We start from the raw sequence: 27,502 nt of genomic DNA, 5'->3' as shown, positions 1-27,502 counted from the left end.
GACTGACCCCCAAGGCCACAAAAGGAGCAAGCATGGATTAAAGGCAGGAGAAGTACCCAGGAGGACTTCTGTTCCAGGAAGTCGGCAGCTTCCCAACCTCTTCCAAGAATGCAATGACGATGCCTCTGCTTAAAAGAGCTCCCTTTTGTATCCAGAAACCAAGGAAAAAGAAAGAGCCACCTGCCAGTGAGCTTTACACTTGCTGTTTGCTTTGATCTGCTTATTCCAGAACAGCTCCCAAAATTACCATGCTAACAGGCTGAGAATATGCAGGTGTTAAGTGTCAAACTATGGGAACAGAAAACTTTGAAGAGCCACTCAAAATAAGAGCAAAGTTTGTGCTGGGAATTTTATATACTTGTGTAAAAATATATCAGTTACCTCCACTGATTACAACATGAAACTGTCAGCAATCTGCTTAAAAGCCATGTTAAGAACAATTCTTAAACCAGTCAGTCTTACAGTTACCTCAGTACGGAGGAGTAAGAAGCCAGGTATAAAGCACAAATACAATTTTCTTAGTAGTAGAACTACAGCTGTTAAAATCCTCTGGCTTTGTTCTTCTCAACCCATGATTTCTACCCAAGCTTCACCCTGCTGACATCAGTGCAAGTGGCACAGCCCAGAAGCATTACTAGCATTTAAAAACCAGTTGCAATTAGCATTGCTTCATTGACTTCATTGGGAGTTAGTTCTGTGTGAGGAGGATCTATCTACAGAAAGAGATACAAGGCTGAAGTAGATGTGCTGCATCTTCTAGGTGTCTATATAAGGAGCCAAAGGATCACCAAGAGGGTGATAACTACAGAAAGGAAAGACAGCAAAAGTAAGTGGACCATGTGCGTAACCTGAAGCGACCACAGACAGGAATTGCAGAGAGGTGTTTGAATACAGCAGTGTGCAAAGCAACCCTCTCTCTACTTAGCAAGCAAATGAGCTGATACTGCTGGGGCCAGACACACTACCCCACTGGGTTACTTCATTCCTTCTGTGATGTCCCTGGGCCAGGGACCGGGTGCTTCTCAAAAACTGTACCCCTGTAAAGGAGAAGAATGGATCAAATGTCACACTTTTACAGCGCAGAGACAACAGGAAGGTCCACACAGGCAGTGCCACAGACAGTCAAGTCATTCCCATTTCTTGTTTGCTCCCTTTTCAAAGTGAAAATTGCCCTCACTGGGGTTGAGGGAACAGTTTTAATCCCAAGAAAAGGTATTTGACAGACTGTCAGCAACTGGTTAGTGTTTTGCAGGGTTTATGAAACTCAAAATTGTGTCAAATCAGTGTCCACAGCAGCTGGTCTCTTCCCAGCAGGAAAGTGTCTCCAGGAAAATGGCCTCATTCAAGTAATACAGATCAAAAGGAGGAATGCAGATCAGGAGAGAGATTTTGAAGACCTCAGAGGCTTCACTGGCAAATCTCTGAGCCAGCCAGGCATCTTCCTGAATTGGTGTGCCGAGGGCTCTGCCCCACCTTCCTGGGAAGGCTAAAGCAGCACTGGGATGGAGCCAGCGTGGCTGGCCAGGATGCATCCCAGTCAGCCTGCTCCAGGTTGAGGGGACAGCAAGAGACAGGCCACTTGGGCAGCACATGTTTCTGCTGTTCCAGCTACAGCCACCCAGAGACCTCTGCCACCAGAAACTGCACCTCCGATGGCCAGTGGTGAGCAGAGGGCAGGCCTCCCAATGACACCTCAGAGATCCTTTTCTGCAAGTATCCAGTAGCTGATACTGGAGCAGGATAACAAAGCAAGCCAAGATGAAAAAGCACACAGAAAAGCACCTCAGCCATCTTCAGGAAACTGAAGACTACTCGTTTCTAGAGGGGAAGAAAGAGAGAATCAAAATTCTAACTTTTAAATAAAGCTTACTCTATCACACATGCATTTTCTGCAAAGCAAACAGAAGCTCAGGGTGCAGGGGGCTCCTCTGAAGAACTGCCAGCTAAGGACTGAGTGTGTTGGACTGACCCATGAAAGGGAGCTGTACATCAGACTGAGAGACACTGTTGGCTCACATGCTGGGAAAACAGTGGGGTTCACCCCAGATGCTTAGATTTCCTCATAGCTGGGTCAGTCTGTTGCAGGAAGAGATTTGCAAACAGTCAAGCTGAGTAACAGCAGGTAACATCCGCAGAGAGCTACACTGCAGGGCTCAAGCTGCAGCCAGGAGATAAGCAACGCTGATGAATGAAGATGTTATAGGGCTCTGAATTCCCTTAGCAGTTTACTCCAGCCAGGCCCCGGCGCGCCAGTGAATGAATACTGACAATATTACACAACAGCATTAAAGGGAAGAGATTACATGGGGCTGTGCTATTTACAATGCTTTCCCTCTCAATAAGGCAGCTGACCTTTCTGATCTCTTGACTGAAAAGCAGCAGATGACTCCAGGGGGTCAGGATGGTGAACCTAGATTTTTGTAATACTGGCTGCATTTACACTGCTGCAGAAGTGGGGAGGCAGTGCCTGTTCCCCACCCAGTCCCACCTCTCGAGGCCAGGAGGAGTGGGAAACCCACTCAGCACCTCACCACCAAGGGACAGGCTAGCAGGGTTGGTAGGGTCTCCTCAGCTGCCCCTGCCCCTGCTGGATCCCTTGCAGAGTGCCAACAGTGCCAGGCACTTGGTGCCAGGCTTTTGCCTGGACTGGTCTGGGAATGCTAGATATGGAGACCACGGTGATTTTCAGCCCGTAAGGCTGGTCTTGAGGGCTTCCCCTCCTGCTCCCCCTGCCCACCTGAGCGTGTGCAAGGTGCTGTTGGAGCATGTCTGGATTTGAATTGTGCAGTCTGCTCTGGCTGGCTGTTTGGCTGCCCGGTTGAAGAGGTGCAGGAACCCTCAGCAAGCTTTCCTTGCACACCTGGGTGCACTCGTATCCTAAAACAAGCCATCAGGGGAGCATCTCAGCCCACGGGAGCAGCCCTGGGATGGACAGAAGGAAAATGCACACTCAAGACAGTTCCAAACAGAAAGAGAGCTTGCTGTTAAATATCCTAAATAAGAGAAAAAAGACCCACACATGATCACAAATCAGGTCAGCCTCTTCCTATATCTTTTTAAGAGTCTGAAGTAATCTTGCTTCAGCAGATGGGCCGACAAACCAACAAAAGAAACACGGATCAGAATGAAGCAGGCTTTCCCAGCCCTGATGGTGCATTCTCACAGTATCCATGTGAGTTTGAGAAGGAAATGGCAGGCACTATGAGCACACAGGACAGTGCATTTCAGGAAGCTCTGCTGAAAAGGGGCTTTCCAATAACAAGCGGTACACTTGTTTACCACCAGCTGGCAAAAGAGAGCGATCTGCATCCAAAATCAGGGCCTTGACCACAGGAAATGCTCACAAAGATTTGAGAGAGACTGTAAACAGCAGTACTGTAAAGCTTAATGAGTATATAGAATACTATTTCTTAGGATACTAAGGAAAAAAGGCGTAAAGGTTAGATTCCTGTCTGCCATACTGAGGGCAATTAGAGTGTACATTAATAAGAGACATGTTCAAGGTCCTGCTGTAAAAATCAAAGTTCCTCATCTGCCCACTACATCTCAGCTGTCACTGGTGGCTGCAGGCACCATGTAACTGCTCACACAGGGCCAGGGGAATGCACTGGCCTGGCTCCCAGATGTCCCTGAAATCCCACCAAACTCCTAGCTCTGCCACAATGGCAACACTGACCTGCACCTACAGACCTGCCCTGGAACACTGATCAGCTCTGATCAAAGCACACAGCACTGCATGTCAGCGTACTTCTAGCTCTGTGCTCTCTGCTTGGTGTTTTGCTTTCATTCTGGTTCTGCTGGGGGCTGCCCCACATGCTGCCGTTGACTCCAAAGCTCAGCCCCCATCTGGGCACACTGTTTTTTGTCTACCTCCAGGCTTCCTCTAAGCAGAGGCAATACCTTCAGTTTGCATATGGAGTTTGTAATGCACAAAAAGAGACAAGCATCGGTTAAATTCATTTTTACCTTTGACTTTAGTAGAGATCTGTGCCTGTCTGCCAGTATACTATTAAAAGCAAGTCTAACACAGTGCATGGCCAAACCTCCTTTCCATCAGCCCTCCCCTTCTCAGACATTCAGCATCAGTTTCAAGACTAACAATTAAAATGCAGTAGTACAGCACTTCAAAGGAGGAAAAGTTGAATGAGTAGCTACTGCAGGGACAGTCTAAGCTTTCTGATGTGGACTCCACACTGAAGTAAGCTGTATTCAGAGAAAGCCATTGGGGAAAAAAAAAAATCCCCAAAAGTAATGCTTCAAAGAAGCAAAACCAACATCACCAATGTGCTCAGAGAAATGGAGATCTCTCTCAGGGGTGAATGCAGCTACAGCACCTGAGATATAACCCACGTTGTTCACAGATTATTGGCACTCCATCTAACTTCTCTTTCTGAAGTCCTCTTCATCTCTGCTCTCTACAGCTGACAGTGCAATAAGCATTTGGGCTGCATAGTAAGTAGCCATGATGATGAAGCGTGAGTAGGGCACAGGAAAGCAGAACTTGTTAAGTGCAATGGTCAGATCTGACACCATGAACAGCATCGCACCGATGCAGGCTGACAGCTTGGTCCATGTCCAGAGGTCGTTGCACAGCTGCATGCCGGCAACTGCTCGCCAGCCCATGAAGCCGATCAAGGCGATGTAGACAGCTACCAGGTATGTGAATGGGCCCGAGAGGTAGGAGTACAGGAAGGCATAACAGGAGCTGGAGACAAGGCCCATCAACAAGCCAGCTTTGAGGTCCAAAGGCTTCATGCCGAAGGCTGAAGAGTACAGGATGTGTGTGATGGCAAACATCAGCAGACCTGGAAAGAGGCATTGACTTAGCAAGTGTGACCTTTTATCGGCAACTGACAGTTGGCAGCGGAAGAAAATGTGGCAATATTGGGTCTTAAATATACCACAACAAGCACAGGCTTAGAAGCGTTATAATCCTTAACACTGGTAATCAGTGGGAACCATACTGACCACTTGGGACAATTTTGGTATAAAAATCTGTGCAGAGGAGACCAGCCTCGGCACCAAGCTCCCACCCTAAGAACGAAGCCCCCGCATCTACAGCTGCAGCCAAGTACAGCTGTGTTGTGATGCAAGCCTTCTTGCTGAGAGGCCAGGTGAACAAAGCTTGTGTTCCAGGCTGTTCCTCCTCCCCTGCTTCGGATGGAAGGGTAGGGGCGAGGCATACCAAAGATCATCCCCTCTGACTGTCCAAAGTGTTTTCCTCACAGGTCACATGTGGAACGGGAAGGCTGGAACCAGAGCAGTGTAGGAACAAAATGTGAAAGAAGATACCAATCCCTCTGAACCCAGATACAAAGCCTGACTGTATTTAAGCCACAAAATCCAAAGGCACTTGGGGACTAAATCTGGCTTCTACTCATCTCTGCTCATAGCTAGGAGAAACCTAAGCTGAAAAGAAGCAGCTGGCATATTTCAGGGACTGCACTGACTTCTTTTCAGGGACTCTGCCAACAATTTTATGGCTATTTGCAAAATTCAGATGAACCTTAGCTAGAATGAATCAGTGAAAATAAAATGGCAGCTTCCCTTTGAAGTGCAACACCCCTGAGAAATGCCAGATGTGGGTGTCAGAAGGTACCATGCATATGTTGCTCACTTGCCACTAATCCATTTAACAAAAAATGTTACAGTGTATTGTACAGCTGCTCACTACTAGCTGTCATGCCAGTTGTAGGGCCCCAAACTGAGTCCAGCTCCTCTGCTGCTCTGGTTCCCCGACCCACACGTGGTGCAGCTGCAGGCTACCCCACTTTATCCTGGCAGGGTTACTAGAATAACTGAAAGTTTTCAGGCAGCTCTAAAGCATGAAATGGAGAAAAGGATCTGGGAAGCCAAGTCCTCCAGCAGGACACTGGCTAGCATTTAAAGCATGATGCTGTGGTGTAAAGGGCAGTCATTAAAACCTGCCACTGGCAGACAGTTCTTCATCCTAATATTCTTGTGTTGAGGCAGCTCAGAGAAGGGCAAGTGTCTCCCTGCCTTTGGGGAGGACCAGATCAGACATCCACTGAAAGCTCAGCCATGTTGGCATGAGAGGGGAACCCACAGGAGGGAGAGGGCTGGCAGAGATCTGATCTGCAAGCTGAGGCTAGAGAAAATGGACAGTGTAAAGGGGAAGGAAGAGAAGTGCAAAGGAGGGCAATGAGAAGTTGATGTTTCCATAGTGCTATTACACGTCATGGGCACAGCACTGAGGAAACCAAGGTGGGAATACAGGACGAGCTGTTTGTAGTGTTTAATGCAGGAGAGGTTAGAGCCCTGGGCTCATAAGGAGAAGTTACTTCATCCTAGCAGCGAGGGGTGGTTTTTCCTTCAGTGGCATTATATGGAGATTTCTGGGATGGGGAACTGAAAAATGTTTTGTCCTTCATGCAGGCAGCTGGCAACAAGGAGGAGGAAAGGAGGACAGGATGCAGAAGCCAAGCAGAAGCCCAGAAAGGCAGGAGGAGTTTGGCGATACACGGTGGGGCTGGTTACAAACAAGGGAGGCAGCTCCCAGATTTGCTCATTCAACATCCACAAATCAAGCCAGGAACTGGGGAAAGCGGCGACAGCTGCACAGGGAGGGGGAGTGCATTCCTCAACCTTTGGCTTGGTCCTCCCAACCACATCAGGCAGAACTTCTCCTCTCTGTCCACTTCCTTCCCCCAGGTTTCCTTATCCCTCCCTACCCCTGGAGTCTTCCCTCAGGCTAGCAATAAAGCCTTTTTGTTAGTCCCTGTCTTCTTCAACAAATGCATAAATTGTTTCTAGGTGCCTGCTAGCAAAGGAGGTGGATGCTACCACAGTGAAGAATCTTCTACGTGCAGTAAGACACTAGTCAGAAAATAGCATGTTATTAATGGACTGAAACAGCAAAAATGAAAAAAAGTCAAGTGTGCCAGGAGTAGCTCCCAGGCTCTCACTTCCCTATAAAGTAATGAATAAATGTGCTTTTATAAACTCATTATCTCAAAAGCTATTCAAATCACCCCAGTTCTCAACTTTTTTTTCTTCAGCCCGAAAGCTGTAGAAATTGAACAGAAAGTACATTTCTATGTAGTATTTCCTTAGTCTCCTGAAATTTCAGATTCCCATGAACGATGATATCAAAAAGTTGAATATTGTCAGTTGTGAACAACCGCAGCCTGCTGTGTTTTAAATAGGAGAAAATACCTTTTGCAGGAGAGGTGAAGGATGAAGTGGGGTGGTGCACTTGTATCTGCTAGCGGCTGAAATGCAAATGTTAACACTTCACTACTGAAGATAGTAGCTCAGATTAGCACTGACTGTGGCAGGAGACAGCCAGGATGAAAGCAGAGATTTTCAGAATGCTCCAAGAGAGCTTTTCTTCTCCGTAATAAGAAAAATGTGTCTAAACCCGCAAAGCAACATTTCTCAGTTGTAAAACTAGGGTCGACAATCCAACTTACTTGCAGATTAAAACACATTAACCAGATACTGAATTGCTGTGACTGGTTGATCTTCCTCTAGTGCTAGATTGGAGAGGGAATTCAAACATATCCCAGCTACGTGGGAATGGAAGATTCCATGTAGAAAAACAGTTGTGGTGAGAATCAGGCCTTGAATGTTTTACAAGCCACAGCTCGAGGAGCAATTCCAGGAGGCAAAACAGAAGCACAAGCCGTCGGGCTGAGGTGACCTGTGCTGAGCCAGGTACCCTTGTTAGGAAGAGGCCAATCAGTGGGAATGCCAACACTCAGCCCCAAGGGGATGGCACCCCAAGAGAAGGCTGGAGCTCCTCAGCAACATGCCTGAGGTTCAGCCAGAGATCCAGTCCTCAGGGCCTAATCTAAACCCCACTAAAATCAGTAAAAAAATTTACATGAACTTTTAATGAGATTGAGATAAGCCCTTGGGAAGCAGGATTAAAACCAGATTCAGAGCATTTGGCCTTTCCTGTCTGGCATTGCACACACTTCCCTCTCATAAAGAAAGAGCTTGTGGGAATCCCAGAATAAAGCTAAATACTGACCTGAAAGAGGGAAAAAATAACCCTTTGACTTTCAGAGCTGACAACAGCACAAGTCAGAAAATGTCCCTCTTATCACATTTTCCAGTGGGCCAGTCACAGCAGCCAGTTAATGGTGGGTGTTAGGTGAGATCCCTGTGCTAGATAAATTAACTTGAGAAACCTGACCAGTCAGTTTAGTCAAGGACTCAACTGCTGCTGATTTCTTGTGACAGTCCAAGGCCAAGGAGAATGTTGCTGCAGGCAGGTTCATCGTGGCTTTAAATGATTAATCTAAATCATTAAGTTCCAGTCTGCAAACTAGCAAGATCAAACAAGCTTGTTTTGCTCTGAGAGATGTGGATCTTTTTGTCTGGCCATTGTGGTAAGGTTTGTCCTTGATTCCTCATCGTTTACATGCCTTGCAAAACAGACAGGTCTTGTACAACAGGCTGCATGATTCATACTGATGAACCCGCAAGCAGGACAAGATCTCTGATGCTTTTATTTCTAGTATCCACTTAAACACCTCCCCCAGGCTACGGGCTTGTCTATCAAAACATAAGGGTCTTCTCCACCTGTTTGCCACTGAGCACCTTTGCACTGTGTGTCCTATTTCTGATCCTTGTACCAAAGGGCTGACAAATCTCCCTGCAGAGAAAGAGGAGGTGAATACACCCTGTAGCTTCATGAGAGCTGCCAAGAGCATTTCCTTCTCTTCCCCAAGGATTCTGCCCACGCCACCTTCCCAGTTCCAGCCAGCTGAGATGCTGGGAGCACGTGCCAGGAAACCAAACGTGCCCCAATTACCTCGAGAAGCTCAAGAGAAGCTCAAGAGAACGACTCATTCATGATGTGACTTCTCTAGCCATGACAGATTTTAGTCAAGGTATGAGTGTTTCCCATTGCCTGAGGCTTAAGCTGTACATGAGTGAACAAAACATGTGGCCCAGTGACTCATCACTAAATAAAGAGGGTAACAGCTGGACACTGGCACCCCTTTAGGACACTCACCATGAATGAAGTAGCCCTGCTCCTGCCAGATGAGAAAGGCGTCTCCCACTGCTGAGAATATGAGTCCTGCTAGGATGCGACTGGCACTCCGGTGTGACACTAAGAAGTTAATTCCATGAGCGAGAAGGAAAACCCACAGGCAGAAGATGGGCAGACATTTGATGAGGGCACTGAACCAGGAGGGGCTGGAAGTTGGCAGCCAGAGAACAAAATAGACACAAGTGGCTTTAAAGAAGGGCACCAGTTTGGGGCCTTCACTCTTCACCTATAGGAAACAAACATTAGAAAAAGATAAATGAATAGGATCATCAGAAGCATCAGTGGAATAAACTTCATAACAGAACTATCTCCTTCCTTTTGCAGGCTGCTCTTTCATGTGTACTGTTGACTACCAGCATATCTACCCCAAGAGAGACTGGTTGAATGTGACCATGATCCTCAGCCTAGAACTTTGTGACCCCCTCTGCTGAAAACACTTCTCAGCTGGCAGGATGGGTTTTGGGTGGTGGAGATGGAGGAAGTTTTAGATACCTTTTCTCTTTATTTGTTCTACTGAAAACATGTAGGCCATCAGTCAAACACCTCTGGCAGTCCTTGCCACCTCTCTTGTGTTTAAACTAACCTCTTTGATACAACTCCTTTCCAGAAGCTGAGAAAATGTCACACTCCCCAGGAATATCCCAGCAGCAAACAAGACAATAAAAGTGCAAATCTTCCATCCCATTTTGGCAAATTCTCTTGCTTAGGCAGTTGCAGATCACCCTGAGGATACAACCTCTCTTCTCATCTCTCCTGCCCTGTAGCTTCATGCCTGGACATTGCTGTTGGCATCGCCATGTGACTTCAGAGCTTACCACATCAACCTCCCAGGTGAGGATGTCACTTCCTCAGCTGAGTAATATCAACATCAATCACATGTTGCTTTGTCCTAGCATTACACTAATAATACAGCACCCAGATTGCAGGAAACATTTTGACTCAGGGCTCTACTGTGTATATCCAGACACAAATATGCAGCATGAGCACCAGGCTACTCACAACAAAGCCACAGCAGAGGCAGGGCACAGAGCTACAGACTCCACAGGCTGGGTCTGCTCTCAACATACGCTTGGCTGAGACCACTCTGGTCAGTGGTAAGAAATACTGCATTCACCTGCCCCCCTGCCATACTTCTGCATTTCAGTGCAGGTGAGGAAAACCCTGAATGAGAAACGAAGCTATGATTTTATTTTCTCCTGGAGTGCAGCTGAGGGCCCAAACAAGGAGCAAAGGAAGAGTTTGCCTCATGTGCCTGCCCTTTAGGAGTCTTTTAGGAGGCCTGTTTCCTCCTGCATCTAAGGCAGTACAACCTCCAAAGCTCCCCTGCAAACAGGCGTTCACTCTCAATCTTCTCATTACCTTGGGTCAAGCAAGATTTAGTTGCTTAGTACCACGACTTCCCACTACTCATGGCCAAAGCACACAGAGGCCTCACACACTGGAGAAGAACACAGGAGAAAATTTAGAGGCGTCAGAGCTGGGTTGACACTTCAAAGTTCCTCAGAACCCAAACATCCATGTCTGACACTCTCAGGTTGCTTGTCTCACACAAGGAGCCCATGCTCCAAAAACCTGCAAAAGAAACATCAGTCTTTTTTTCCCAATGTATGGGATGCTCCCTGCATCGTGTGGCATTGCCATGACACAAACCCAGCAGCTACCTTTCTTTGATGCAGTGTGCTTCATTGCAGATACCTAGAATGGCTGAAGACTGCACAGCAAGTATCTCCATGCTTACGGTGCTCAGTTAATAAAGCCTAAACTCATCAACGTTCAGGAGCTTTTACAAACACAAGCAAAGGGAGTCTGGTGAAGCTGGAAGACAGAGGCAAAGGCAGTGAAGAGCATCTTCACATGCAGTGTCTTAAAAGGGAATGCAATCTCTAAAGTAGGAAGACCTAAATAAAGGGCATCCCAAGAAGACTGCTTTCAAAATCGTGCTCGCATCCGATAGAAATTTCCCCAGCATATCAGCCGTTTCTTAGCAGTAAGGTATTTCATTATTCCTGTATACATTATTCATAGGCTATTGCCAACACAGTTTTTAAACACTCCATTAAACAACCAGGCTACACAATTCACTCACAAAAGGACATCAGCAAGCCATTAACTTTCTTGTATTGCATGGGGAGCCCGTCGTGGCTCCTCTACTTAGGCTGCCTAAATTAATCACCATTTACCACTTCTTGTCTGCATTCCTTGGGAGAATTCTGGCAGCAAATAGCAAATGAACTTGAAATAAAAGTCATAAAAGCCCATGTAGTCTCACAGCACTGAGGCTGTCCAGGAACCATTAAGTATCACAGGGGGAAGAGTGGAGCCAAGTTTCCCCCATCTTCCCATCTTCAGACCCAGCACCTTGCCCTTCTAAAGTGACACATCAGACTATCCAAAGCCAGTGCCTGGTTCCAGCTCTGTCTCCCCCCCCCCCCCCCCCCAGTTAAAAACATAGTTGATCACATTCATCCTCTCACAGTTGCAGACAATAGATGACAGCACTTCTAGCAGGGTTTCCTCCTCTTCCCCCACCAGTTGTGGAGGATCTCCACCATGCTGTAATGAACCCAAGATCTTCAGCACAGAAAACTAACAACCTCCAGAGCTACAAAGTGCAAAAGAATTTGCAACATCAGCAGTGCTCCAGGTCCCTGTAATGGTCTCAGCTAAGGTGGGTAATTTTGTACCTCTGAAGACAAGGATATAGTTCAACTTCTGCCTTGGTTGCAAAATATCACAGAGGCACTGTTAGAAGCATACAGGAGAGTATCTGGGTTAATAAACACAGGAAATTTTTAATACCTCATATTAAGAGAAAAACACCTGCTAGGAGCAGTTACCATTACAATCACAGCTTGTCCTCCCCTGTGTGCACGCATGATGAGACAGGTTTTTAATTACACTTGTAATTTTCCCCAGGAATCTTGCCTTACTGAATATAAGATATGCACTTGTACCAAAAGATTATGTTTGCCTAGTGAACTTAAATTGCTATTTTTTACTATTTGAATGTGAATTTTCCATGCCCAGCCAGCATAATTTTAAAATAATGGTTTGTATTGTTTGTATTATTTCCATCCTAATAATAAGGAATTTTTCAGGCATAAGGGGTCAGATTCCAGTCTCAGCAACTCACCCATAACCGGAAAATTTAGTGTTAACGGAGTCCTCTTATAAAAATAACCTCATATATCTGGAAGGGCTACAGCCTTCTCAACATTAACACTTTATTCCTCAACACTTTTCCTACAAGTATACTTGTAGAAAAGAGTTATTTCCAGACATGCCCTTGCCCATCACTGAATGCTGCAGCTCAGTGGAGCCCTGTTGTAGCTCTGACCAAAATGGGTGCCTCAGGAGGGACACCACTCGCTGAGACAGAGGTACCTGTGCAGCTGAGGGCTGGGCAGTACATCCTGCCAGGATGGTGTGGCACTGGAAATCCTTGGGAGAAATCTCCCAAGAAAAGCTGAGGTAACCAGAGGGTGAGGCTGGGGGATTTCCCTCTCTTTGGTCACATGGCTAAGCCTCAGGAAGAGATGATAGGGCAACTTGCCACCTGGAGGACAACTCAAGGCTGGTTATTGGGAAATTACGTACCAACTTGAGTGGAGGCTGTGGCTTGAGGAAAGCCAAGCACAACCCATGACTGGACTTGCCTGTACCTCAGGGAAGGGAACATTTCTTGGCCACGTGGATAAATTGCATCAAACCACCCATCTCCTTTGCAGCTGTGTCTCAGAGATGGAATGTGAGATAGGGCTGTGCCATGGCATTGGAAAAGCAAGCACTTCATGCAAGTGACAAGATAGTTTCTGCTAATGTATGTAATTGTCACAGCTTTAAGCTGGGTTTTGCCATTTAGTTACAAATTCTGCGTCCACTGCTAATATGCTCTCTGCTGAAATGCAGTACAGAACACATCTTGAATACAATGACAAGACAGTATTTCCAAGTTTTGAATTTCTAAACTGAGCAAAACTTAGGGCATTTTCCTAATTGCTATGACTACTAAGTTTCTTAGAGTCTTTAAAAATTAGTTTAAATTGCTGTAAAGCCACTATCTCTGTGGAATTACAGTGAAAGTATAATTTATTAAATTATCTGTATCCAATGAAATCAAATTTAACCCTCCAAGACTTAGGCAGAAGGAGTTGTGCCCTGGCTCTCACCAAGACATTTTGGACCAGATGACCTCCAGAGGTCCCTTCCAACATCAACCAGTCTGTGATTCTGTGATCTTCAAACAGAACATGGCACTGGCACATGGCAGGTCTCTGGAGGCTCAGAGCTTGGATATCTACCTCCCTACTAGGGATTCACGGGTTGACAGTACCCCTTCTAGTTTTGTGTGTTCTCATTCTGCTCCTGTTCGAAATATTGCTCTTTTCCTTGTTGTTGTTGTTGTTCAACAGTGACAGATGACACTATCACACAAGTATTCCAAGCATGTTGTGATTTGTTATTGGTGTAAGACATCTTGAGAGGTTAAGCTAGCCAATGAAGAAATACAGTTAGAGGAAAAGTGGCAGACCTGAAGAAGTAACTCCAGGTAATAAGGACTGACAAAAGTAATGCTCTTCTCTCTGCAAGTCCCCTGAATCAGCCTGCACATAAAATGAGTATACAGCCTCTTCCAGACACCAGCTGTATGCCAACCTGCTGCAGGGATATGGCTCATGCCCACTGGGCTGTGAAATGCTGCTTTCCAGGAAAAGCATTTTAAAAAATAACACCCCAGCTATTCCACTGAGCAGCACTTGAGCACAACTGTGCGCACTGGCAAAAAAAGCTGGGCCCTTGTCCTCCATCCATCCCTCCCTGCCGCCTTGCCTGGCCAGGTACCATTTTTATATATCCTTAGCTGAACTGTTTCTCCTGGCTTTTGGCATCCTGAATTGCAGATCCTACCTTCGTTCTGCCCTACTGTGACAATAGCTCTTAACCCCAGTTGTGTGCCGATAAATATTCACATAGCTTTGTTGCCATGTATTACGCTGCCACTGCAAGCCCATAGCTCGTGTCTCTCATTCCCCAGAATATGTGGCTCTTTGCAAGGCACTGACAATCCTCTGTGCAACGAGTCACAGAGCGAGCTGCTTCAGCCAGCGGATGGACCACAACTGGGACAAAGTGTATGTATGTGCAACAGGCTCCTACCTACAGAGCAACAGGGAATCAACACAATTCCCCATGAGGCTGAGCCTACAGAAAAAGCCATCTTTGTGCTTAACTAAAATGAGAAGAACATAAGCAGAAGCCTGCGTGTGCACAGATCCTAGCCAGAGGCAGCAGATTTTCCCCTGAATTAAACAACCTTTCAGCTTTCGCTGAACCAAGGAGGAACATAGCAGTGCTGGGCGATTTCTGGCCACAAACCCGCATGAGCTGACTGAAGAGCCGCCATCCTCCTGAGCTTACTTGCACATTCCCACCTTTGCCTAGACAGTGCAGCCCCAAGACTTCTGAATGCATACACACTGAAACTGATACAACAGAGGGAATTTTTAGGCAAGGGACCAGATGTGTGTGTGATAGGGAGGATTCAGCTGTTTGGTACCCAGATTCACCACTGACACCTTCCCTATCCTGGCTGGACATGGGCCATCACAATGACCAGCTCTGGCATGGACCCTTGCTCGGCCACAGACCCAAGGCCCCAGTGGCCACTTTGGCTGCTCAGCTCTGCATCCCTCCTGGGCAGCTTGCAAAAGTGAGAGAGGAGGAGATGGATGAGACAGATGAGACATAAAGGGGCCATGCAGTCAGCATTTCTTGCTCCATAGGGTTGCTGAAATATCAGGGCTGGCTGGGACAGCCCTAGCTGGTACACTCCAGTGAGGGCAAGGTGAATGCAAAGCACCTCACCTCCAACTCTGCTCTCCTGCAGGAGTAAACAAGCTCCTGGGGAAGAACCAATTCCCCTTTGTTGCCACAAGTTGTTTGTGAATAAAATTCTGAGAAAAAGTGCTTGTTTATGGAGGGTGGGAAGGAGTTACTGAACCAGCCAATCAACCTGCCTGAAATACTGTGTTGGTGCAACATATTTGTGCAATTAGTAAGAGAGTTTATGTTTGTGTTGGAGGTGCCACGGGCCAGGCATACCAGGACAGATGGCTCCTAAACAGGCTCCACATGCTGCAGGAAATTCAGGGTAATAAATAAACCCTCCTCCCTTCAAGTGGACGCAAGACTGTAGAAGCTTAATCTAAAATGGACTTGTAAAATTGGTAATAAATCACCCAGAAGATGGTACATGATTTGCCTCTGGGGGAACGTGCGTGCTGATAACCCTGTCTCCATCGTGCCTATGCCATGCAATGAGTTTCACCAGGCCTCTCAGTGTTTTACAGCAGCTGCTGGCACTCCCCAGCACATCTCAGGGCCTCCATTTCCCCAACAAGGGTAATGCAGTGAAATTCAGCTCATGCTCAGCTGTCCAGCCAGGCCTAGTCGCAAGTGGTCAAAAAATTGTGGTTTTGTCTGACAGGAGAGCCTCTGTCACTCAGCATGAGCCAGAAGGAACAGGGCTCAGCCTGAACCCTTCCCACCTGCAAAAGGACCATCCTCCCAGCTTGGCTGCATGCAGCAGGAACAGTGGGTCCGCGGCAGCTCTTCCACCCCGAGGGTCTCTTCAAGTCCTCCTGCAAAACTGGGCTAGTTCCTTGGCTTCTCTCATCCCTCCCCCTACCCAACAGCCTCGGTACTCTCTTCCTCCCTCCAGTTAAGCAAAGTAAGCTCCAGCTGCACTTCCCAGCTTTGCTCCACAATAGACTGACACAGAGTTGACAGCTAGAAATCCTCGACTTCTTTTTCTTAAGACCAATGTATGGCTATTTGCCAGAAAAATACAATTAAAAATTTGGCACAGGCCCTCACAGTCCTTGGGTGGTGAATTCAGCTATATTGCTGCACAAGTTCTTGGCATCAGAAAAGCTGCCCTTTGGTGGAGGCATCCGGGAGCAGGCCGTGGATGAGGATTAATCAAACTGGCATCTAACAAGGGCCCCTGTGCAGGGCTGGGCTGCTACACACACAGCTGCACAGAGAAATGAGAACCACAACAAAAAATTTCATTTCCAAGCCAAAATCCTGGCTGATTTGCGGTCACATCAACATTCAACCTAATCTCTGGATTAACCATGGTGGGATGAAAATGTATCAGCACCAAGGTTAAAATCTTCCAGACGAGTGTCTTCCCCACAGATGCAGAAAGGAGGGAAGAAATTTGTAGCAGCAGTTTCCTCGCAGCCACGCGGCAGCAGGGCATGTGCCGCCTGGCAGCCAGGCAGCGCTTGCCTGCACCAGCCTCTCCCAGGGGAAACCACAGCTCAAGGCCCCACAGCACAGCAGAGCGCCTGGGCACAGCAGGGGCACGACACTGCCACCCAGCTGAGCAGCAGCAGGCGACTGTCAAGAACAGGACGTTTTGTACCAAGCCATCTGGGGAGCACGTGAGCGAGGCTCATCGTGTCATGGGAGTGCCAGTGATGCGAGATTGCAGACATGGCTGTTTGCAAAGGTCTCCTTCCCTGATGTTTGCTCTCCAAGTGTGGCTTCTCCACCACAGACTGTTGTCTGTCCCTAGCCGTGGACACTGCCTAAGAGAAGCCTGTGCTACCCCATGCTTTGCCTTAGCCATGCTGTGATCTACCGCCAAACGCCCTGTCTTCTTCTGTGTGGGAGTAAACTTCTGAGGGGGATTGTCTAGGATAGGTTTTAGGAGGAAACTGCACTGAACGCACAATGTATGAAGGACATTTAAACAAATGGCTCAGGAAGGTAAAAGAAGCATTGGACATGTTTTGTGGCCTTCTCCAGAGGACAACAAAATAGCTACAACTGTGAACCCTTGTGCCATGGTCAGGGCAGGACATGAGTGGTAACAGGCAACAGGGGCAGGCAGCCTTCACTTCTGCCCTGCCCGCATTGAGGCAGGAGTAGCCAAACAGCCACTCAAGTAGAAATACCAAGACTGCGTTAGCAAAGCTGCAATACAAATACAACAGCATTCCTGTCTTGTCTTCAGGTGCTTAATGAAGAAATTAAAAAACAACAGGTGCTGAGCAGTCACACTGACCACACTCACAGAGCTACTGATGAAGCCAGTTTGGCTTAGTAGCCAATGCAACCTGGGAGCTCTCAGACATCACAGCTTCTGCTGCTATACCCACAAGTTAAAAAAAAAAAAAAAGCATCTGCAAACACCTGAGATGTAAAATAGTGTGGGAGGAAGTCACAAATAGGAAACTGGAGTCTCACCTTCAGAAGACTCCTTGCAGGAGGCCTTAGAAATGTGAGAGAACAGTCCCATAACAGCCTAAAGTAGAGGCAGGTGGTTCTGGAGCCAAGGAAATAAGCCCCACCACATCAGAGCACTGCCTGCACCACATGGTGGACCAGGACCCAACTCCTGCTTCTTGCCTTTTAAACCATGACATTGCCCAAAGCTATCTTGAGACACTGGGCCATGAAGTTCCCTCCAGCGGTTAAGGAAGCTAGAGCATCCGTGAAGGTATCTCCTGTACTGAAGAAATCATGTTAGCGTGACTAACTGCGGTCAACGAGCTATGCAGCAGTGTCGCTGGGACCTTCCTCTGCTGTGCAGGACCTACTGCTGTCAGGACAGGCAGCGAGATACTGCCACACCAGCCAATACCTTACAAAGTCACTGCGGCGTCTGCTTTTGGCTTTCTGGGACTGCAGGGAAGCCTTCAAGATGGCGAAGCCTTTCTTTAGCAGCTGTTAACTCATAAAAATCAACTTACAAACACATTTCACCCTGAACTAAAGACTCAGCTTGGATGTATGTGGTTTTTGCTAGGGCTTGTTTTGTTGGGATTGGTTTTACTTTCTTCCATTACCAAGCATCATCTGTCCTGTCTACTGGACTGGCATAGGACCACGAGCAAGGCTATTTGAAAAACCTTTTCTTAATCTGCGGTAGTAACGATTGACTATATCCGTAGCAATCCTATAGCCGCCTTCTGAGTACGGTCAGCAATGTACCATTGTCAGTGACCAACAATGTTAAACCAAGAATTCAAATACAGTCCCTGCAAGGCTGTAGGAGCTGTTGTCACAGACTAATGCTTTCAGAGTAGTCCACTGGCTCTCAGAAATGAAAGCAAAAACACAGCATTTGCCTGCCAGCATCTTATCTCAGAGCAAAGATCACTTTTCCCTCCTGGGCTTCCAGATCTTCCTTTCCGCATAGCGGAAAGCAACCCTTTCTGAACATTTCCTTTGCTTTAACACTCACAAAAGAAACCCTTGCAGATGTTTAAAAACCTGAGCCACAACAGGTCTGTCTTGTCATTTTGCTCCTCGGAGCTGCAGTGCTGCCACTGCAAGGGCACATACCCTTGCTCAGTGAGCAGTCAGGGGAGGCTGCATCCCCTGCTGCTGCCTGGGGTGTCAGGAGGTGCTGTGAAGCCACAGGGAACTTCAGGAGCCAGCCAGCCAGCTAGCCAGCACCCTAAATGCACAGTCAGTAGCTGTCCCAGGCAATTTCTCTCAGGATGGGAAGGGGCAGTTACCTGGCTTCTCACAGTAAAATCCAGATTAAAAATTTCTGCTGCTTATGGAAACGTCTCCACAACCCATCCTGGGAACGGTTTCCAGGCTATAAACACACACACTCAGGAGACTTGTCATTATTTATAATCACACTCTTCTGTGAAAGAGAATGCAGATTTCTGTTACCCAGGAAGAAGTGTTAGGTTTTACGTTGCTCAAAGCATTATCTAGGTAGTAGCAGTGAGGGATCTGCATTTAGAGTGTTCTGTCCCCAGGGCTGAAATCAACCTTTTGCCTTCACTCTCCCATCTCCAGCCTTATCTGCAGCCCACAACCCACTGCAACATTTATGTACTCGTTGGAGGGCCTCAGCCACCCTGTCGTTTGGCTGCAGCAGGGGGATCTATGGGAGAATGGATGCTGAGGGAAAACAGGCACTTGGCAAAGCTCTGCCCTGCCACATGCTGTTTTGCTGATAGGGACTGGTTATTTGGGAGGCAAGGCAAGCCCTTCCGTCCAGAAGCGACTTCAAGACCTCACCCTACCGACCAGCTATGGGGAATAATGCAGGACTAAATGAAGAGCATTGCAGGCACCGGTGCTGTCACAGCCCTTTATGATAACAGCTAAGGAGCCATCGGGTAGCAGAAAAAGCAGGCGGCATGACAGGCTGTACCAGCCCTACCAGCCATTCCTAAAGACATGCCGAGGGTGAAACCACCTCCGGCACCCAAAAGGCACTTTTGCAGCTCACCTTTCTGGCTCACCCAACAGATTGTGCACACCTGGCAGGTAAGGTTTTTGCAAAAGCAGCAGGAAGGCAGAACTGAGAGAGGTGGCTGCCAGTGGCTGGGAAAGCTGGCAGCTTTACATAACAGACTTTCACAATATGAATCCTCACAAGGAACTGCAATACGATCAGCAAAATCTGGAAAAAACTAGCAGGGCTGTGCTGGGAAACCCAGGAGGGACAGCTCAGCTTCTCTTGTGCCTAAAGGAAAGCTGAATGAGAAGTTCTATCTGCATATCATGTCCTGCAGGCTGAAAGCTTTGAAATGCTAAGTTTGTGAAGCACTATGAGAATTAGGAGGAAAAATAGCAATGTACCCCAATAAAAATGTGTATTTAGAGAGGGGCCATTCTGCTACCTTACTGAAAAGCAGCAGCTCTCCTCACATTATGGGACCAATATGCTTTATGAGACAGGTGTATATAAGGTCAAAGTATGACAGTGGAGTCAACAGATTTTATTTCCATTATCTATTCTTGTGCCAAGATGTTCTGACCTGGGCAGGTCAGTATGAGACACAAATCACATGACGATAAATTGGACTTTCCCACGCAATCTCAACACTGGTGGAGCGGGCAAGTGCAAACACTACCCTGCGCAAACACTACCCCACATGCTCCCAGGATTCATGCTAAGATATCAAGGGTTTTATTTGCAAAACCCCTGCTCTAATCAGGCTGCGTATACAAATGCGGACCATGCTCACGAATGAGCATGCAGCTGCTTACCAGTGTTATGCCCTTTATATTGAGGGTGCAAGTCCACAGATCCATGGGAGATTAGCCCAGTGGAAACTTCACAATTAAAGTGATAAACTTGTCATCACACTTTTATACCAGGGTTCCAGGCAAAAGCCATGAAACTTCCTTAGTTTCTCTTGCAATGGAGCACAAGTCAGCACTGCTATCGATTTATGCCGTAACAAAAACTGAAGGACACAAGCAAAGAGGGATATAGTAGCCAAGCTATTGTCTCAGCCAGCACAAGCCTACTTCTGCTGAAGCCATGGGAGACAAAATGGCTCACGTAAGGCTGAGGATCTGCCTGGTGTGTCTAGTACGTGCTGAAAAATGTGAAGCTGGCTTAACATTAAACTTACCCTCAGTCTCAAGCAATGATTCAATCAGAGGCTACTTGCAGCTAGTAGAAATGCACTTATATTGATACATAATGGGAAATGTAATGCCTGATGCCAACTGGCAGCATCTGTCTCCAAAGCTGGTGTCTGGTGAGGAGCAAAAAAAGAAACCTCACCATGCAAACTTCAATGTTTGTTGTCCCAAGGCCAATTCAGTAACATGGCTAGTCTCATCTCCCCTCAGTCTTGGAAAGTACTTGGCATGTTTAGCAGTAATCTACAGGAATTCGTTTTTTGGGAGAAAGTGTAGCCTGCTGGTAGACAAAAAGACATTTCCATAAGCTCACAGCAAGGTGAATCAAAACAGCCACCATCCTCATGAGCTAGCAGATTTGCAACACAAGAGTCTGCCTGCAACATCAAATTAACACAAGGGACACAAGCTACACTTAGTTAGAGAAAAAACACGTTTTTGTGCAGTTCTGGGTCAGAGGCTGTGGTGCGAACCCCTGGACACTCTGCAGGTATCTGAAATCCTTCCCACCCTAGCACACTTCAAGTCATCCAGGAAAGCTCTCACCTAGTCCATCTGTCACCTTTCAGCTCTGGTGGCATGTCATCTCCTAGACACGATTTTCTGCTCCGTGTCACCTGGATACTTGTTCACCTTCAGCAGTACAAGGAGGGCTGCTCTAGACTGACACACTTGTCATACAGAAACCTGTCATTAGCTTAAAGGCTGTTTGGATTATGGCAGTTTAAGAATGGACATAGGAAGGGCACAAGCGGGCTAGAAGAAGTAATAACCTTCATTTGGGCATGCTGCAGTAAGCAAAACCTACATCTCCATTGTAATGATGAATCTAATGGGCGTCATGTGACATAAGGGCAGCAGAAAAAATAAGTGCTAATATAATAGCCACTTAGGCCTCTGGGAAGGAATGGAGTTACATAACTGATCTTTTTTCTGTTCAAGAGTTTTTCCACATGCTAGCAGAAGACGGGTTCCAGATGCCATCTTTTTCTAAGAGTCTAATTTCACTGGAGTTATTATTTCCTCAGTATTATGTAGTTACCCACAGAGAAAGATAACTTTGGCTTTTCTGTCACACTCAGTTTATTTTGGAAATAGATGCTTGAACAGGAAAAGAGAACAGAAGAAATGCGTCTGTCCATTCAGAGGAATTGTGTTAAGTACAGGCTTCTGAACTGGACCCATAATCTTAATGCAGAAAGCACACTTTAAACAACGGACGCATGTGACTTGAGTGATATACTTGAGTTAATGAAGCTTTTAATCTACAGCACTGCCTGCAGCAGGAGTCGGCACAAACTGCTTAATGCAACCACACTGGGACTGGGAGGAGCGTGAGAGAAGCCCACACTTTCTACTCTCCAATTTCAGTTCAATTTCAACTACCCATATCTAAGCCCATCCTCACACAGCAACAGCTACAGCAAAGAATGTTGATGTCATAGCAAGAATATGCAAGTTCAGTCTGAAAAAATAAATTGTGGCATGTAACACTATGCCTGGGCTCTAGCTGGCATAAATCAGCACAGCCTTTTGCTCAGCAGGACCAAAGCTTTTAGGTTTCTCCCAAAAGGCGTGACTGACAAACATTACTAAGATTCAGCTAAGCTTACCTAAGATAACGATTCCCTCCCTTATTTCATCAAGTTCAGATGCTTAGAAATCTTTTCTATAATTTATTGAAATTTATTTGGGGTTTATACAAATCAATTTTTTCCATAATCATCTACGTTGTATATAGATGTGCCTCGTGTCCACAAGCCTCCTGCGTAGTAAAATCCCAGTTTGTGATGTATTTAAGTAATGGGCAAAATTACAATGAAAGCAACAATGTTACTTATAAACAAAGACAAGTAAAATTAACCTCTCTATACTGTAAGAGTTACTTCTTATTTAGATGGTTGCTAACACTAATGATTAATGCAGAAATAATACATCCTGTATTTAAGAAGAAAAGGCTGAAATACTTCAAAGTGTGATCTGGCCTTCTGGTTTTGAACAGCAGTGTGACGATTGTGGGGTACACGTTTTATAATAAACCTTTAAAACTATGCTTAGACCTACTACTGCTACAGTTGCCCATAGCACAGTCTCTAAGCAATGTGATTTACATCAGGTTTCTATACTTGCCTCAATCAGTGTGGCTTGGCCCCTCTTCAGAAACTCAAATGATACTCACCCAATTCTCCAGCCCTATTCAATGTTTGTCACTGGTGAGTACGCTTCCAGATCATATCTTTCAAGGTTTTTGCCCAGTTTTTGTAAGTGACCTTCATACTTCCTCATAGTGACATCCTGCATCTACCCAGGGGGTCAACAAGGGCTGTTCTCTGAAGGGTTGCTGGCTGCTTCCCACCTAGGGGGGACAGGGCCAAGGGCTCCACTTCCTTAATGCAGCCAGACAACATATTCTTCCCCAACACTGCTGTCTCTGTTTAAAGATGCATATACATCAGAGGACAAAAGGGAAGGGAGGGGGATTAAGGGATGGTTTCGGGGCAAAAATCTGTCCCAAACAGGGAGTTTCACCTCCCTCCCACACACAGGACTGCGCTAGACCCAGTAGAAGTTAGGTATGGAGGGGATGCTGTAGGGATGAGAGCCCATAGTTCATCTCGCTGAAAAAAAGACACACCAATATCATCTACAACTGCCCCCCAAAAGAGACCTATTCTCAGCTAATTAACGTATTTGTATTTCCCATGCTCTGCTTTCCTCAAGGTGCTGTGAAGCCCTATACTAAGTTTAGCCCTATCTTTAGGGGGGAAAAAAGGTCCTTTTGAGCAAGGAGCATTATGCAAACGCCAGAATGACTGTGCATCTCCAGGCTCATGTCCTGCACGCTTGTGGCCCTTGCAATCATGCTGCCTCCTGTGCAGAAAGGTTCTTAGGGCAAGGACTGTCTCCCACAAGCTCACACTAAAAACTGCTTAACCAATGGAGGGGGATGGGACGGGGATGACAAGGGGAGGGTGGACGATGACAAAACAGAACAAAAATCACTAACGAGGCTGTCTCAGAAAGGACGTGTATTAAGATGGGACCAGTGATGGCTGAACAAGAAGGGAATTAAACCTCACATACCCTGAAGTAAATGCACCGTTTATTAATACAGCTGTCCAACCGCAGGCTCTCAGCCCACACTGCTTTGTGCAGAAAAAAACAGCTCTTGATCAGAGCAGTATCAAGAATAACAGTTTTTAAGAAGGATGCTCCTGCTTGCCTAGCAGAGTAAGCAGTGAAAGCTTCCCTTCAAGGTGACTTCCAACCACAGTGAGCATTGCCCACCAGCTGGAACAGGTTCGGCAGACAAACTCATCTTCTCTGCCACAGCCCAGCACCACGCAAGTCTAGACTCTGGCATCAGCAGGACCCCAGAGCTTCATCCCAGCTGAGGACCTGGTGTAATACGTTAAAAGGTATTTTGGCCCCAGACTTGTTTATTTGTGGGCATGCTGCCCCCTCAGCACATCTGAATTGTGCGGCACCAGAGACAACAGGTTGGCTAGCTCTGCACAGTGCTGCGGGTTCTCCTTGCACATGGGGCAGACATGCCAGCCCCCCCAGGCCACAATCCACAACTGGCAGCCAGCACAAACAAGCAGTCCTATAGCTGCAGTCTCTCCCTAGCTTCCTCTCCACAGTCCACACCTTCTTGCGTGGTTTCTTCCAGCTATCAGTTGTACAGCAGACCTGGAGCTCAGGGTTTCTGACTCTTTCTTACAAAACTGTCTTGAAGTAGAGGAGGAGGCACACAACCTGCTTTCCTGTATAAGTAGTTGGGACTATCTGCTGCAGTTGTGTACAAAGGCCGTTGCTTTGAAAATGGGAAGCAAAATCATGTCGCTCTCAGCTGTGCTCTTCCAGGGTCTTCCCCATTGAGGCGGATGTGGCAGTGTACCAACAGAGGACATATACTGCAGACAAATTCCTCTGGCTAATTTGATGATGCCTCAGATGCTGCCTCCATGGAGAGTGCCCCCATCATGTGTCACAGCAGCAATAGCCATGCTGGCTCTGAACATCTGGCTTGTCTATGCAGCAAAAGGCAGTGTGGTAAGAGATAAGGGCTGGGCCCCATGGGTAGCACCTAGCTGAGGCCAGATCAACTGCCCACTGCTGTTCCCTTCAGCAAGTGACTTGCCAGAGGGAGCCCCCCGGCCATACAACCAGCCTGCTTCTTGCCCCCTGCCCCAGCTGGCACCTGTGCAAGGGCCACACGGTGTTCCCCTTCTGGGCAGGGCACACTGCTGTATGACACCCTTCCCACTGCCCTGCACAGCCTGCAGCACAGCTGCTGCCGGAGCAGTACAGTGCACTCCTCTGGAGGAACAGCAATGTGAAAACCCACTGAAGGCGATGTGCAAAGACCTCCTCCTTAACAGGCTGAAGGCTTGCAGGTTTTTTTTTTTTATGAGCTCTTTGGAGGACCAGACGCCCTCTCCTCCCACCTCTACAGCTGTGGTAAACAGCTGCAGCGCTGGTCACAGCTCTTGGTCACCTCATCCCTCCAGCTCTCTGCAGCTTCACACCTGTGTTAACTTGCCTTTGGAGAAGCAAAGAGTCAGTACATCAGGGAGGAAGCCAGAGCAGTGCTTTGTTATGTGTCAAAAGGGCAACCGAAGAAGGCAGGGTGTTTTGGTTTGGGGGGGGGGGGGGGCGGGGGAAAGGGAAGTGTGTGTGTCATTTTCCTTCCCAAGTTCCCTTCCTAAAGTGTAATTTCTCATGTAGGTAAAGCCTTCTGTCCTGAACTATGTACACCCCTCCCAACACATACTCATGCTGGATTTGTGAGTTAAGAACGGGGAAGTCACCAGGTTTATACGTGCAGGAGGGGATGCAGCGCACTGGCTATTAACCAAAATATTTCAAAAGGGGACGGGGACGGACCCCCGGGAAGCAGGGTGCCAGCACTCCCCAGGGGCTGCAGCGGAGCACCCGGGGCACCACCGCGAGCCGCTCCCGCGACGCGCGTGCCTGCTGGGGCACCGGAGAGGCCCCTGGCTCCGGCGGGGTACACCCCAGCAGCACCCCGGCAGCACGCCTAAGGCGCAGCGCCGCCGCCGCTCTGCCCGGCGGGCGCTCTGGCTTCTGTCGACGCTGAAGCGCAGCCCCGTCTCCCTGCAGGGCCGGGCCAGGTACCGCCGCCGGGAGCCCCAGCGGCCCGGCAGTGCCGCACGCTCACCGACACCCCGGCCGGGCGGCGGGGACCGCACGACTGCCCGGGGGCCCATGACCGCCGCCGCGGCAGGCAGGGGACGCGGCCCCCGGCGCCGGGAGCGCCGAGCAAGCCGCTGAGGGGCCGGCGGGGGTCGCCCGGCGCGGCAAGGTCTGCCCGGCCGGGCGGGCGACGCAAGCCGCAGCCAACGCCGCTGCCCGGGCGGTGAAGCCGCCTCCGGCGGGGGCTGGGGGCGCGCGGGGCCGGCGCAGCTGCGCGCAGCCGAGGGGCACGGGCAGGGGCTGCGGCGCCGGGGGCGTACACGGGCACGCGGGGCGGAGGGTCCCGGTCCACGGCCGCTGCTTCGCGCCCCGGGCGCGCGCGGGCAGCGGCGAGAGGCGGCGGCTGAGCAGCCACCGGCCCCGGGGACCGGGTAGGGGGCAGCGGCGCGTCGGGGGGGGAAGGCACCGTCTGGGAGAGCGCCACTGCCGGCGGCCGTGGGAGGGGGCGCGGGTCCCGCTCCCCCTGCCCGCCGTGCGGCGACACTTACCACGGTGACAGGGGACACCATGACGGCGGCGGCTGTTGCTGGCGGCAGCGGCGGCAGCTGTTGTTGTTGTTGTTGTTGGCGGCTGCTGCTGAGCCGTGCCGCCGTGCCGCTGCCCTACCGGCCGGCCTGCCTGCCGGGGCGCTTTTTTAGGCAGCAGTGACGTCACCGGCGAGGGGGCCCCCGCGGCAAATGCACTGCGGGGAGTGAGGGGGACGGCCCCGCCCCGGGGGGGCGGGCAGGCAGGCAGGCCGGCAGGTCGGTCGGTCAGTCAGTCAGGCAGGCAGGCGGAGACGTGGCCCGCTCGGGCCCTGGCGGCACTGTCCGCCTCCCGGCGGGGGCGGCCGCAGCGGCGCTACGGTCTGCGGGGTCCGGGGGGAAGCGCGGGGCCGCGCCGGTCCTTGCGAGCCGCTGCTGCAGCGCAACTGCTGGGCCCGGGGGTGGCGCGGGGGCTTCCTCCGGCGCAGCCCGTGTCGGAGCGGGGCCGTTGCGCTCCGGTGCGGCGGTAGCGGGGCTCGCTGCTCCGGCCGCTCGAGAAAAGCGCCGGCCCGTTTACCTCAAGGGCCTGCCAGCCTGTCCAGGGGTGCCGGCGGCCCGGCCTGCCGCCCGCTCGCCGGCCACCGGCCCGCCCCGCCCCGGCGGGGGCGAGGGGCCGGGCCGCGTCCTTCGCCGCGGTGCCGGCGGGCCCTGGCAGGGGTGAGGGGCAGCGCGCCCGCCCCGCCCGGCCCCCTCACACACGTGCCTCTCGAGCAGCCCCCCGCGCCCTGCCGCCCTGGCTCCCCCTCGGCTCCTCGCCACCCCCTACCTCCCCCCCTCTCCAGGGCCGTCCCGGCTCGCCGCTGCCCCCGTAACGCTTCCCACTGCCCCCGCCCCGGGTCCCGCGGCCCCCGCCGGGCCGCTGCTGGCCCCGCCCCCCGCGGCCCCGGGCCCCCGCCAGCACCGGGCCGCACCGCCCGCCTCTCCAGAGCCGTCCTCCCGCCGAGGCCGTCCGGAGGCTGCAGAGGCGTTAGCGCTGGCACAGGGACGGGGCGAGGGACGTCTAATGTGGGGCACTAGAGAGTGGGACGCAGCAGCTTTGGCGTGTTGAAGTGACCCGGGAGCTACCTTCGCTCTGTTCTTACTTGGGATTTAATTTTTAAGGATGCAGGAAACCACTTGATCTTGCTCAAAAGTTTCACTTCATAACAAAACAAACAGGTATTTAAATAGGTGATTAAGTAATCTGCTATTTGCAGCCTGAGCAAAAGTCATGTTCAGTATTTATCGTATCAAGGGAAAATTTTCTTTTATAAAGTAAAAAAAAAAATCTTGGCAATTCTTCTGCAGCCTTTGTGCGATAGATTAGTATCGTGTT

General features: G+C 49.2%; 1 protein-coding gene across 1 annotated transcript; it reads right to left on the bottom strand.

The window, feature by feature from the left end:
* Window positions 1-3,945: 3,945 nt before the first annotated feature.
* TMEM86A (transmembrane protein 86A) lies at window positions 3,946-26,745 on the bottom strand. The gene is made up of 3 exons (XM_037402405.1): window positions 26,152-26,745; window positions 8,987-9,251; window positions 3,946-4,805 (listed from the first exon to the last, which is right to left on the bottom strand). The coding sequence occupies exons 1-3, from the start codon at window positions 26,170-26,172 to the stop codon at window positions 4,378-4,380; spliced, it is 714 nt and encodes a 237-aa protein (XP_037258302.1). The 5' UTR covers window positions 26,173-26,745; the 3' UTR covers window positions 3,946-4,377.
* Between the last annotated feature and the right edge of the window lie 757 nt (window positions 26,746-27,502).

Source organism: Falco rusticolus, chromosome 10 (assembly GCF_015220075.1).
Source record: "Falco rusticolus isolate bFalRus1 chromosome 10, bFalRus1.pri, whole genome shotgun sequence".
Classification (NCBI taxonomy): Eukaryota; Metazoa; Chordata; class Aves; order Falconiformes; family Falconidae; genus Falco; species Falco rusticolus.
The sequence above is the reverse complement of the archived record's forward strand: the minus strand, read 5'-3'. Positions and strand labels throughout refer to the sequence as shown.